This window comes from Pollachius pollachius (genome assembly GCF_949987615.1).
Source record: "Pollachius pollachius genome assembly, chromosome: 3".
Classification (NCBI taxonomy): domain Eukaryota; kingdom Metazoa; phylum Chordata; class Actinopteri; order Gadiformes; family Gadidae; genus Pollachius; species Pollachius pollachius.
This window is the reverse complement of record NC_136936.1, coordinates 44687140-44701371: the sequence shown is the minus strand read 5'-3', so window position 1 is coordinate 44701371 and position 14232 is coordinate 44687140. Positions and strand designations below refer to the sequence as shown.

General features: G+C 40.3%; 1 protein-coding gene across 1 annotated transcript; it reads left to right on the top strand.

Annotated features, from left to right (window-relative positions):
- fkbp7 (FKBP prolyl isomerase 7) lies at positions 1-4370 on the top strand (the record flags this gene model as incomplete). The annotated part of the gene is made up of 4 exons (XM_079732804.1): positions 1-239; positions 811-962; positions 2394-2524; positions 3687-4370. The coding sequence occupies 4 exons, from the start codon at positions 1-3 to the stop codon at positions 3846-3848; spliced, it is 684 nt and encodes a 227-aa protein (XP_079588930.1). The 3' UTR covers positions 3849-4370.
- Between the last annotated feature and the right edge of the window lie 9862 nt (positions 4371-14232).

The window sequence follows — 14232 nt, the reverse complement described above, 5'->3', positions numbered from 1 at the left end:
ATGTTGCCACGAACGCAAGGAGTCAAGATGTCCAAGTTTAATTTCCTTTTCTGCTCGTTTATTTTTCTACAAATCTGGTCGTTTCTTGTCGTGGTGGCTGAAGACGACTCGAGCAGTGAAGTTAAGATTGAAGTTGTGTTCAAGCCGATGGAATGCAATAAGAAAAGTAAAAGGGGAGATCTCATCAACGTTCATTATGATGGCTATCTTGCCAAAGATGGCACCCAGTTCTACTGCAGGTAACTTTATAGGCTGTAACGTTAACTATTTGGGGTTTTAAACGTGTATTGCATTCTTTACTATGCCCACTTGGATACTAGCAAGGGTAAGTCTTGCAACTGAATGCAACCTTTCCACAGTTTCTACATTAGCCAGTTGTGATGCACCGTTGCGTTAAATACTGTGCATGGGGATCTTTCCAAAGTGAACTGTAATCAATACATTTCACAGAGGTTGGACTGTGAACAACACCATCCATCGAGTGGGTTATGTTGTTTCAGCAACAACATAACGCATCCCTTATTTTATTTTATTGATTTTCTTCATAATGTTCTTTAAATGTGATCTCTGCCATTGTAAAGCACTATGAGTGCTTGTGTGTAATGGGTTCTATAAAACTTAACTTGCCATGTCATACTTATGCAACTGTCGTTTCGAAGATGCCAGTCAGTTTAACAGCACATGTCAACATGCATTCAAGGCCCCCATTCACTTCGAATGGATCCTGTCTCGCAAACGCATTAAAGAGATACAAAATGCAAAATGTAGAATCCACTTTACTTACCGCACTTTGTTTATGCCTTTTTCCAGCCGATCAGACAAAGCTGGCCACCCCCAGTGGTTTGTGCTGGGCGTCGGGCAGGTCATCAAAGGCCTGGATCAAGGGATGAATGACATGTGTCCTGGAGAAAAACGCAAAATTACCATCCCACCTTCCCTTGGATTTGGAAAAGAAGGCAAAGGTAAGCATCACATAATACCCCTAATAAAGAAGTGGCCTGTATTTTCAGCTGTATTTGTTTCCCCTTTACCACTAACAGCCCCACTGCCTCTATAACTCCTCAATTTGTTTACATTCTCTTAAGGCATTGCTAAATACAAAAAATAATACATTGGCGTAGATAACTTAATCCGGATTATAAATACTTAATAAAACAGATAGTTGTGCTGTTAAAAACAATAATAATATAACAGGGAGTCTTTAGCCCAGCAGAATGTTCTCACCGTGTCCGTCTCCTTCCACAGTACTTTAGTTGCCCGGCTGGGCTGCTCAGTTCGTCGTTGAATGCAGCCGTGCGCTACTCATCCTCCACTGGGCATGTACCGTAAGCATGCAGACATTTCACGGGTTCTTTTCCTCTGTTGCCCAATCCCTGCTCCTTGGCACTAATACTTAAGCGCTTGTATGCTGATACACATCTCAGGTCCTGAGTCCTTCTTAAAGTGCCCCTATTTTGCCACCAGGTATGATGTTGGATAAAAGGCATGAAAAGCCATTTCAAAATCGACACTGATGGTATCACACGTGGGAGCGTCCAACCAGATATATGATGGATAGATCAGCCTGCCAGATCAATATACACTCAATATACACCTACTGCCTGTAGGCCGATCTGTCATATACCTAACATGGCTAGTAGTTACCATCACAGCTGGTGGAAGAATAGAGGCTCAATATATATACCCCTCATAGGCTATGCATGAATTTGAGATCTTGTAATGCATGGACAGCATTCGTCTTTCTTCTAGAGTCACCATATTTGACCTGTGAACTTAGACCTTCATCTTCTATCTGTGATTTCCTTTTTTTACTTAATGGGGTTGTTTTGGTGAAACTGCATGTTTTTGTCTCATCATTGCATGTTTCAATGTTGTTGTAAACATTGGAACCTTGCAGCGTGCCAGGAACATAAGAGTATGGCGGAGTGCCTAATTCCTTTTGTCTCGTAAAGGGGTTATTCTCCAAGAGAGGAACAACTAACAGTTCAAAAACTAACAAATATCAGAGTCTATACAGAATTTAAACGTGAAGAATCCAGAACAACTTGATTCTTGTCTTTCTTTATCCTTCTTGTTTGGACTTTATACATTGAATTAAAGCAGATTTTTGGTCCTTTTTTAATGGGATTATATTTAAATTATTGAGCAAAATGGACTTAATTAAATGTCTTGGGATGACGTAGCTTTAAAATGTGATGACTATAAGTTAAACTCCTTTTATTCAAGAATAATTAATAGTTTTATTTTAGTTTTAATAGTGAGTCCAGTCTTGAAGTTCTGGTCCTTTTGGTCTTTTAAAATACTAATAGGGCTTATGGTGTGTGTGTGTGTGTGTGTGTGTGTGTGTGTGTGTGTGTGTGTGTGTGTGTGTGTGTGTGTGTGTGACCCAATAGACTCGGTGGTCCCACCCAATGCCACGCTGGTGTTTGAGGTGGAGCTGTACTCCGTCTCCAGAGGTCCACGCAACATGGAGGCCTTCCGGGAAATAGACCTGGACCAGGACAAAAGCCTGACCAAAGAAGAGGTAGAACACAGTTCAGTGTTTCCCCCAGAAAATGTCTTAGTCAAGGTGGTCAAAGAGCGGGGTGGGGTTCGTGGCCCTGTGGTCATCAGTGAGGGTTTCAGTTTGAACGACTATTGTTTTGAACAGTATCACCAATGCATTATTTGCATTTGAATTTTTTTTTAATATACATTGGTAGTCAAGGCGGGGCCCTATTGTTGTTAAGGCAAACACTGCAGTTGACCAGTATTTAGCGTGAACGCTGCAGCTTAATTTTGCTGGTGAAATGTAATTCTTTGGGGCAGTAGCCAATGTAATTCCACTCAAAGTGCTGGTTTTTCCACTGACTGCTCAGAGAATGTTCTATCATTTTCACAAGGATCCCTTCAGAGTAATACAAATTGTTTATTTTCCTTTCACTTGATCCAGTCTGGTTTTTGTGTTTGTGTCCAAGCAAGTCTGGTTCGGGAATCTCGTTGTTGCAGGATATTTCCATCGTTGCATTACAATCTCAGCTCTCAAGTTTCAACTGTTCTCATCTTGCAACAACTCGACTCTCGTAAGACTTCCCCTTGAGCTCGACTTGGCTGAACACAATAACAAATAGACCACGATCAAGGGAAAGGTAAAAAAAAAAGTTAAATTCTCTGTAGGGATCCTTTCCTTATTACAGGATATCATCTGAGCCTGTCCGTGGCAGAAATAAGTATACAAACTTTAGGAGGACATACATTGAGGACTCTTTTCCCCAAAGTCTCCCTCCCACTAATTGGAAGGGGCTCAAATGAACACATTGGATCATTTTGGATAAGCAGGATAGTTTAGTTCTTATGAATCCCTACCAATGAAAGGCACTGGGTTCAAACATCAATGTCCATAGTGTGCCTGTTGGCATACTAGATCACCATGCTTCATTTGGGCCCTGGGAACAGTTAGCAGACCAGTCCCTGGTGTATTCACTTGTCCTTATCTAGTGATTAAGTGTCTGTAATTAAATCCAGTTGCAGACATTAACCCCCTCACACAAAGTTATATATACGGACGCTGGCGCTAACACTGGTGGATGGAAAGAGGACCAGGGTGTGGCGTACCCCGAGGAAAGCAACACAAAGTACTTTGCTAGTGTCAGAGCAAGCCTGTTATCTATTGGTGACACTAATCTTTCCCCTCTCCACTCTTCCAGGTGAAACGCTACTTGAAGCTGGATTACGAGAGAAGCGGGACCCCTAAAGACGATGTTTTTTACAATAAAATCATGGAAGACATTTTCAAGAAGACTGATCACGACGATAACGGACTGATAACGTCGAAGGAGTACAACGTCTACCAGCACGACGAGCTCTAGGGTTGATTGTGACAGAATTAATATTTGTGTTTTGACTTAATGTAGTTAGTTAAAAACCCAATAGGGTATTAATAGTCTATATGGCCATGTTGTTATCCCTACCACAACTAACGACACAAGCATCTAACCCACTATCCTCCTGGCACACTCTTTTCAAAACTTTATTTCAACAGTTGCACCGTACACTATGTGAGAAATCCACACACTTCACATGCATTGGTTTCTTGTAAGGAAAACGGCACTCAATTAGTAATGAAATACGTGATGAAATCGCGATTAAATATTATCCGACAGCCTGTATTCTATTCAGTCACATACAATGTACTTCTTTCTTTCTCTCTCTCTCTCCCTCAAGGGTTGGTAAGAATGTGCGAACATTTAGGTAAAGCGATTAACTTCCAGAACTCGAGAAGATGCTTGGACTAACACACAGATATTAGATGATAGACGTTCAGATGACCTCAGTAGGGCGCAGTATGTCATTCTTCTATGTAGATAAAAATGCCACAAGTCTTAACAGTCTTAACAGAACTGAAATGCAAAACTGATTTCAGAATGATAAGAGAGAAGTTTTAATAAACATTTCGTAAAACTGTGTTTGTTTTGCCTTTTAATCTTAAGATCTTAGATGTGTCCCATGACATTTATGTCCCATACCTCTACCAACAATCTATTATTGATAAGGAATTTCAGGAATACAACAATGTCTATCATTTTATGTTACCCTAATGTTTTGACTAATTTGATAGAACTATCTAGTCATTTAGTTATTGTGCTTTGATTAATTTCATATAACTATTCATCATCGTTAATTGTCATTAATTCAAAGCACTTTCAGTTGATTTGTAGACGTCGTTTTGAAGCAGCTGGGAGTAAGGCTCTTGTTATAAGATGCCTACATGTAGTCTGTAGACTAGACGTCGGGCATCAAACCCAGTACCTTTTGGCTGAGAGACAAACCCCCAACCACCGCATTAAGTTTGACCCAACATTATTTAACATCAGAATGTTGTTTAAAACACAGTAGATATGTGATATTAACATAACATTAAAACTATAATAAATGTTTTCTAAGCCAATTTCAATTTATTAGATCATATGGAAGTAAATCTGTGCCATCGGATTTTGAAAATAGAGCCATTGAATTATTAGCACTGAATACTTCTGCATTGAAATAACGTATCTGGATTTTTTGCCTCTGAATTTAACTCAATAAATCATATTCAGCTTTATTTTTCAATGTTAAAAAATTAAAAATCAAATATTCAATGTTAAAAAATTCAACGTGAATATTTTCAATGTCCCCAAATTCAACTTGCAAAATTCAGCTGCAATATTCAATGTCTAAAAATTCAGTGTTAACATCCGGGGACCAAAGGAAGAGCAATCGATCCTAAATGCTAGATCGCGGTCAAGCAAGGAGAGTGGGAATAAGAGCGTCACTCGCTGGTTCTTTCTTTCTTGATACAAACGTTAATTCTAAACAGCATTTTACACAGTAGCCTATAATCGGAAATGCTCAAAGGTAAATCAACGTCATTAAACACTGACTGTAGCTTTTTATGGGGAGAGAAGTCACCGAAAAGTGTGACCCTAGGGGGCGCGCTTGCACATTTTCTGCAACATGCACGAGTTTGAAGCGTAGACAGGCATTAAGTCGTTCACGTTGAGAAACATGCCCAAACTCAAAACTTAACGTTTGTATCGTCATCGATCACTCGGATTGGGGGTATTCTTTTTGTGACACCGGACGCACTTTAAGTGGCTGTAGCAAAACGGTTGATATGCCTCTGTGGTGGCATAACAATAGCGCAACGAAGGCGCAGAGCCAACACTATTCCGCACCGAGTGACATGATACAGATATGAGGATGACAAATTAAAAGCAGGTTGCTGTCGGGCGCCTCTTCCCGAGGCACGCCGTGCTTCCACTGGAACTACAGGCTGCTGCCGCTTCAGTTGCGCAATACTGTCGGCTCTGCGCTCTCGTTCCTCAGTGGGCAGCCGGCTTCAGCATCACACCAAACGTAGGCAAAGTGACCTCGGCGGATTCCCCCAAATTGGTAACCTTATAAATTGGGCTCCTTGACCCACTACAATTACTCGTACGTTGCATGTAAATCCAGCCAAGTCACTGCAATCACACACACACTTCACATACAGGCATTAGTTCATCGTTTACTTCATAGTGCAGTAAAAAAACAAAAAACAAAAATGGTGTGCATTATAACAAAAACATAAATAAAACATAAGATCCCCTCCCCCCCCTCACCTTGTTATTAAATGTGCTTAATAAATACATTTGATTTGATTAGCATTTTACAGACCGATACAATGGATAGGGCGTTTAGTAAGGTCCACCACCGTTGCTTATCTCCCCATAAAAAGCTACAGTCAGTGTTTAATGACGTTGATTTACCTTTGAGCATTTCCTATTATAGGCTACTGTGTAAAATGCTGTTTAGAAGTAACGTTTGTATCAAGAAAGAAGTATCGAGTGACGCTCTTATTCCCGCTCTCCTTGCTTGACGCGGTCTATCATCAAGGATCGATTGCTCTTCCTTGGGTCCCCGGATGTTAACACTGAATTTTCCAACATTGGATTTTGCAGCTGAATTTGGCATGTTGAATTCGGGGACATTGAAAATATTTACGTTGAATATTTGATTATGAATTTTTAACATTGAAAAATAAAGCTACATATGATTTATTGAAAATTGAGTTAAATTCAGAGGCAAAACAATCCAGATATACTTCCATAAGATCAGCTATGAAAAAATATGTAAAATATGATTGTATTGGATAACATTTTTGATGTATTCTTTTGGTAATATGACGTTCATAATCTCATTTCTAACAATAACATACAATCTTGACTCCCAGTTAATCCTGGAAAAATGGTATTGGACGATCCTAAACCACACTTTCGAGGAACTTGTTGATTGTGTAGAATCTGTGGAACAGCGACTGTACAGATACTGTGCGTGTGTGTGCGCATCGTTGTTCCATGGTGTATGTGTGTGATTGTGTAAACTTTTTTTTATTTTATTTTTTTTTTACAATTGCGGGTACGTCCTATGATAGCTTAAGCAGTCATGACAGTGAAAGGTGATTCACTATTAAGTAGGCTACACAGTTCAAACACACATTAACTGAGATAAGAAAATAGACCTTGAACTAAAAGCTGACCTTAAAAATAAATAAAAAATAATCTCAAATAGGCCCTATATGACGTTTATTAAGTATATTTGTTGAAGAATCGTTGGTGCTTTCTATGCTATGTAGTATTAGAATATTGTTCCGCACAGTCTATATTTATGTATCAATATTCTGGTGTTTACCTTGTGTTCTTGTCCCGTACTTGCATTTACCAGCAGAGGGAGATAGAGCCACATTTCAATTGGTCACACAAACCAAAAAAGCCAAGTACTGTCATAATGGAGATAGCTATACTGTCCTCACACTTCATGCACATTTTTTATTTAAACTTATTAGAACTATTTTCTAATCTTCCATGAACATTTATCTGAAGTAACAAGATAGTGTGGCGACTGGCAAGTGTGGGTAAATAACTGAGCTTCAAACATTCATTTACTAGCCCCCAAGAGGTGTCATCCCTATGTTCCCCAGGTCCTATGTTCCCCGGGTACAAAGGTTTAGGGTCAGGTTTAGGGTTATGGTTAGGATTAGGGTTAGGGTTAGGGTGAGGGTTAACCCCAGAGCTATAGAGAGAGAGAGAGAGTTGCGACACGCTATGATCTCGCCGACAGGGTGGTCACGTGGTTCATGTAAGCCTCAATAGTTCCAAACACGCCGCGCTTTCAATGTTATTCTATGGGACGACAGCAGAGATTTCAATATTGAATGGTAAATATGAATGAAAAAACACATACAAGTATTTGTCTGACTGTTATTATTTTTTTACTGCATTATTGCATATTTGTTAATGTCTGTTTTAGAGTGGTAGGTGGACAACTGAAAGCTATTAGATACGTTTTTAAGTTTTGGGGGGAAAGCTTCACGTTCGTGTTAGCATACTGGCCTAACCTTAAGTTTTACCTTACATCTGTTTTTAAATCAAAGTATTCAAGATGTTCTACCATGATCATTTAAAGATATAAGCCACACAAAGTATCAAATATATTAAAGAATAACAACTCATTACGCTTGGATGAATGAAATTGTATTTTTTTATTAAACAATTAGTGTGACAACAAGAACAAGTGATTGCGATTGTGTGAACAGATTCAACAATGGACACAGCAGGGAACACTATATACTTAGGGCAAACCATTAACATATAACGTTGCAAATATACTATACTTTATGCAATTACAATACTGATAATAGCCCTGAGCAAATTCAAAATGGGTTTAGGAGGGAGGATCCTCGTTTGGTCATGAACTAACCTATTCTCAAAAGTCGGGGCATAAGTGGTTGAGGAACAGTTGTTACCCGCTCTGTGATCTTCAATGGTGTCATGATTCATTGGTTACAACTAACATTTTATAGATAAATGGTCATACCATGGTTAATCAATTTGGCACTAAGAAAGAGAAACAATTCAGTCAACAAGAAGTTAAAACGAAAAAGCCATACAGGTTAAATTGACTGCCCATCATAATCAGCATTGTTGAAGCGGCGGCATCTGTAGGGCTTCATGTGCTGAACATCACCCTTTCCACGATATAGTTAAACAAACACTGTTTTTTCTACTAGCTATCGCATCATAAAACCCGTCCTTAAATCAACCTAAATTATCCTAGCAATCCAACATAAATAACTAACTAAATAACTAACTAACTAACAGTTAGATTCACTACTGAACTTTGTAATTGTTGATGTAGATACCATCACACGGCGAAGTCGAGCTAACAAACCAGCAGGCAATCGGTCGTCTACCAAGATAAAAATATATATAATTACGCTGTGCATATACAAATAAATATCAGTATATTCCTCATAAAGGTCCTGATACAATATAGACAGCTGAAATTTCAAAAGAGGTAGCTATTTAATCAATTTACCCCTGGAGATACCTTCACAGATGGCGAAGTTGAGCTAACAAACTAGCAGGCAAACGGTCGTCTACCAAGACAAATATATATATAATTACGCTGTGCATATACAAATAAATATCAGTATATGCATCATAAAGGGCCTCTGATACAATATAGACAGTTGATAATTCAAAAGAGGTAGCTATTTAATCAATTTACCTCAGAAGTTACTCGGCGGCCAGCAATGGAAATGAATGATCTCCTACGCCGTAAAATGGTTGTTTGGAACTATTCGAGGCTCCATACCCCGGAAGTAGGCGCTACAACGGAGTCCAATGGAAGTGTCGCCACTCTGTTATATCTACCACTCTGGTTAACCCTAAACCTAACCCTAACCATAACCAATCGGAGGAGAGACATTCTAACCAATCAGAGGCGAATCAAAGGCGAAAAAGGCGGTACTTGCCCCTACCGTCCTACGAAAAAAAGATTTGCTCACAGGGTCCTATGTTCCCCGATCACATACAAAGCGGGGAACATAGGACCCGGGGAACATTGATACGCTCCCCCACAAGAGACGCTACCACAAGCAGATCAATGAGTGACTGTACAGAAGTGCTACCTTCAAACAGAAGAATTCATCTTCAACCGGAACAACACCGTAGGCTGCAATTATAGCTTAATCAAAGCAAACAAGTGGTCGGACGATAGGAAGTACACCAAAGAACACCGAAGACATTGAAGTTGGGTGAATTTACTGATCGTTGGGTGGATTTACTGATCGCTGGGAAGAATTCAAATTGCACAGGCTGTTTTTAATTGTCTAAACTCCACACTAGAACATAGTAATGAATGGTTTATAACATTTTATATTATATCGACGAAGCCAAAGACCTATAGTCAACTCAGGCAGTCGGAAAATAATGAACTTCTAATTAACTTAGATAAATACATTGTTTTTTATGTGTTGTTGTGATCTTGGGATATAATATGCAGGTGCATGTTGTAGCACCGGATATCATCATCGGTTGGTCGTGGTTCATCTCACGGCCCGTGAGGAGGCTGAACCGACAGGACCTCCCGAACCACAGCCACTTAGCGCGCAGTTCTGATCCACTTGAAACCATCTGGCAGGCGATACAGGACCAAGGCTGCACCTCCCACCAGACTGACTCCATTGCAGCTTTAACCAACTGGTCATCAGGCATCGTAACTTATTTACCTAAATCTTCCCCATCTGCTTAGCTGCTGACTGCAAAAATGCACATTATCCACCATGACTGCTGCTATATTACCACTGATAGCCATAAATTCCCCCGAGTCGTTTCGCTCTAACTAATATTCGGTCTAATGCATACCACCGCTTGTTTTATACATTTAAATGAACTTGTTTTTTCATGAAATATATCATTTTAAACGTACCTTTCAGCCATTTCCTTTCATAAATCCAGTTTACGTTGAACTTCTGCATAAGGCCCAGCAGGTGGCAGCAGGGCCTTCCGAAACCTTCTGGGACTAACTCAGACAGTTAGGCCTCCAGCGTCAAAGCCTTTAGCAGGATATACTTGGCGATGTGCCGGCCTGAACTTCAATTACACTCTTCTTACATAACACATATATGGTTGCAGTCAGGATGACGCTGACTGATAAACGAGGTCGAAAAAATTTAGAAGAGAGAAATTTTGTAGGCTACCTTTTAGTGGGAAGCGAACATGTAGGCCCCACCAAAAGCATTCGAATACCCCCCCCCAACCCCCCATATGGGTTAAATTTAGACGTAACCTACACCTATTTAAACTTAAATATGAATTTGAAATTTATGGAAAGTGAGACACATACATATAATGTGTAATATGCCACTTTTACTTTTATTTAAATATCGTCCATTGGCTGGATGACAAGCTCATTTCAATTTCAGTTCAAAGTCAATGGTATAATTTATCACAAACACACAGCTGTAACGATCCACTTTAATGCTAGCACATGGTCGTGAATATGTAAAACTTTGTTGCTTATAAAAATAAAGATGACTTCCTGGAGACCAAGGAAAGGGACGAGAACGAAGGAAAAGACATCCACTTCAGGGTTTGCTAGGGCAATAAATTCTGTAGATACGCAGTCTGCTGAAGTTATGTCGCAGCTCGTTTTTTATACAGCACCACAGGATGCCGCATATCTTAGTCAAACACACAAACTACAGCTTAATTATGTCTCTCTTATTAACCACACCTCGGTTATGCTACCCTGACCATATCTGTCTGATCATTTCAAAAGGCCGTAGGGAAAGCTGAGAAAACGCACACAAGTCCACATTGTGACTAGCCTAGTTAAATTCAGGTGGTTTCTGGGTCCAATTGGTGAAAGAAACACCTCTTCCTGGGTACATACACCCTTCTTCAGCCAACAAAGACCTTTTTGTTGTCGAAAGAGGTCAACAGTGGCTAAGCCAGTCTTGTTTAGCTAGCCGTGAATCACCATATACAAAGCTGGTGTGTCCTTAACTGACTGCCTGTGTGTCACTACACCCTTGTGTCTCTCGTCAACAGTATCTTTCCCGCATCTGTAGCTGATCATGCCCATACCTGCCTAAAAAAAGGACAACAAATAATTGATTTGGTTAAATACATTGACAAAAACATAGACTACCATATCTTGTGTGTGTGTGTGTGTGTGTGTGTGTGTGTGTGTGTGTGTGTGTGTAATGGACCTCCAGCTCTTCAAACAGGACATGTTTGTGGATATTTGTTGACTCTGTCCAAACCCAACCTGAGACTGAAGTGGCCACCCAACCCTCCAACACATATCCACCCTTAAAAGCCTCAAGCCTCTTAAAAATCCCCGCCCTACTTTCAGTAGTTTGTTGACATCGTTTGACATTCTCAGTGTGTTCGAATGAAAGATTGTTGATTATAGTCAATGTCATGTTAAAGATCCCATGTCGTTAAAATCACATTTTTCCTATTGTTTGTTAATTAACATAGGTCAGAATAAGTTTGTGACCTGTGGTAAGTTTGAAGTCTATGCAGTATGTCTGCTGTATGCAATAGCCAATGAAAGGAAAAAGGCAGAAAAAATGAGCCAATCTGGATAAGGTGACACTGCTACGTAGCGCTGTCAAATTATTATTCATGGCCCTGCCCACTTGGTTGGTTCGTAACTAGGGCTGGGTATCGTGGCCAATTTCCTAAATCGATTCGATTTCGATTCATAAGGTTCTGAATCGATTAATCACGATTCGATTCGATTCGTTTCAATCTGCTCTTAAATAATGAAAATGGCTCAACTGTGTTACAAGATACAAATGTACTTTATTTTTTCTCTTCACCTTAAACAACAGGTTTTGAGTGCAAACTTGTAAATTGGACAGTTTAAACTTGAGCTGTAAACAAAACTGTCTCAAGTCTCAAAAGTGCAATTTTGAAATTAGAAAGGAATTGCAAGGGAAAGTGTACTTGAACTACAACATTCCATCACTGCAAATTGCATTAAGGCATTGTTTATTGAAGTGCAAAAATAATAATAATGGTAACAAAAAATAAAAAAATAAATCAAAAGAAATAACGATCTCATGCCCCGAGTTTTTTACCCAGCCCTATTCGTAACCACCCACATAAATTCGAAAGGAGTCCAGATTGAGCTATTGCTGCCTAATAACAGGCTAGTTACAGAATTTTGAATGCAATGGCAGAACGAAATCGAACCTGTGTGTCATGCCAAAGCAAAATGTCCGCATTGCATCTCCTGCCAAAGCCAAAGGAATTAAGGGAGAAATGGTTGCAATTTATTTTTGGAGAAATACCAAAAAACTATGGAACCAGATTAGTGCTGTGTTCAGCGCATTTCAGAGACGATGGCTTTGTCTCGTCTCTGGTATTTCCACAACGAGACTCTTAGTGGAAGTTATCTCAGCCATGGTGGAGAAGGAATTGGGGGAAAGGAACTTTGGCTTTGATTTCCTGAAGTACATGAACCACGACATGGAGGAGAAAGGGATTGTTGCCTGCGAATGTCTCCCGCTTGAGCCCCGCTTCCCGCTGCCCGCGGCCGAGGGACCACCGCCTCGGCGCTGCCTGCTGCAGGAGGCGGTGGTGCCTAAGCGCTGACCGCTGCCGAGGGACCACCGCCTCGGCAGCGGTCAGGCTCCGGCGGGAGACAACCGCGGTCAACAATCCCTTTCTCCTCCATGTCGTGGTTCAGTCTACTGCAGATTGATGTGGACGTGGAAGAACCAGAGACGTCGAAGAACCCGACGCAGTCGTTTGAGATTCATAATATCGTCTGGAGGCTCACACAGGTTTTGGCCGTGATAATATAGGCCTATATTATATGATATAGATATATATGTATAATATGATATTATTTAGATATAGAGCTCCAGGACTCCCGCCGGAGCACCCAGAGTGTTCCAGAATATTTACAGAACACGGCCAAAGGCTGTGTGCCTCGCCATTGCGATACATCCACTGTAAACAGAGCGCATGGTACCGTGGCCGCAAGATGCTTAGGGCCACACCCCCACCCTCCTCCTTGACCCGCCTCTCTCCTCCTCATTTGCATTAAAGTTACGGACACCAAAACGGCCCATTTGGGGAAAGCTCAATGTGGCTCGTAGTGGCTGTAATTCTGCACCACGGCTGAATTTCAGGAATGTCTTCAAATGTGTGTTTGGGGCCCACTAATATCCATATTAAAGCATTCATAAAGTAGCATGCCATGGGACCTTTAAAGCTCGGGTTTACATTGACATGACTTTACCTTTACAAAGCTGTCGGAGCAAAAAGTGATGTAAAATGAACCAGGCGTCAGTCCTACCTGCGTGTTTAGGGAAGAATGCAAAAGAAAAACAGTTTGCCCAAAAACAGAAGAGATCAGGGCCTATAAGAGGAAACATCTGTGCTGCAATGGGGTGCCCCCTAGATTAACTGTAACTGTACACACCTGCTACTACACCCCTTTGCCCTCATTTCACACAACCATCTTTTATTTGTATTTGTGCAGCACTTCATTAACATGACATTAACTTAGAATAACAATCCACTTTACAGTCATTTTCGTATTTTAAATTGATGTCAGTAGCTCAGCATGGGCGATGATTATATCTGTGTATCAGTGTCTAGTGTGTACCAGTATCCTTGATGCACTTTAAAATAAAAATAAAAATGATGTGCACACATTCATCTGTTTGTATGCACATTTAAATAACATTTAATTAATTTATATTTACTATATCTTTTCTAAATCTTGGGCAGTGTAATTGTAACAGTAAAAATGTCCATAAAAGGGAATCTGGCTACTGAATTACAAGGAAACGCCACAGTGCATTATTCCAATGGGATTTGAGGTACAGGCCTCCTCTATCCTATTGTGAGTGTCAGGTAGTCACCG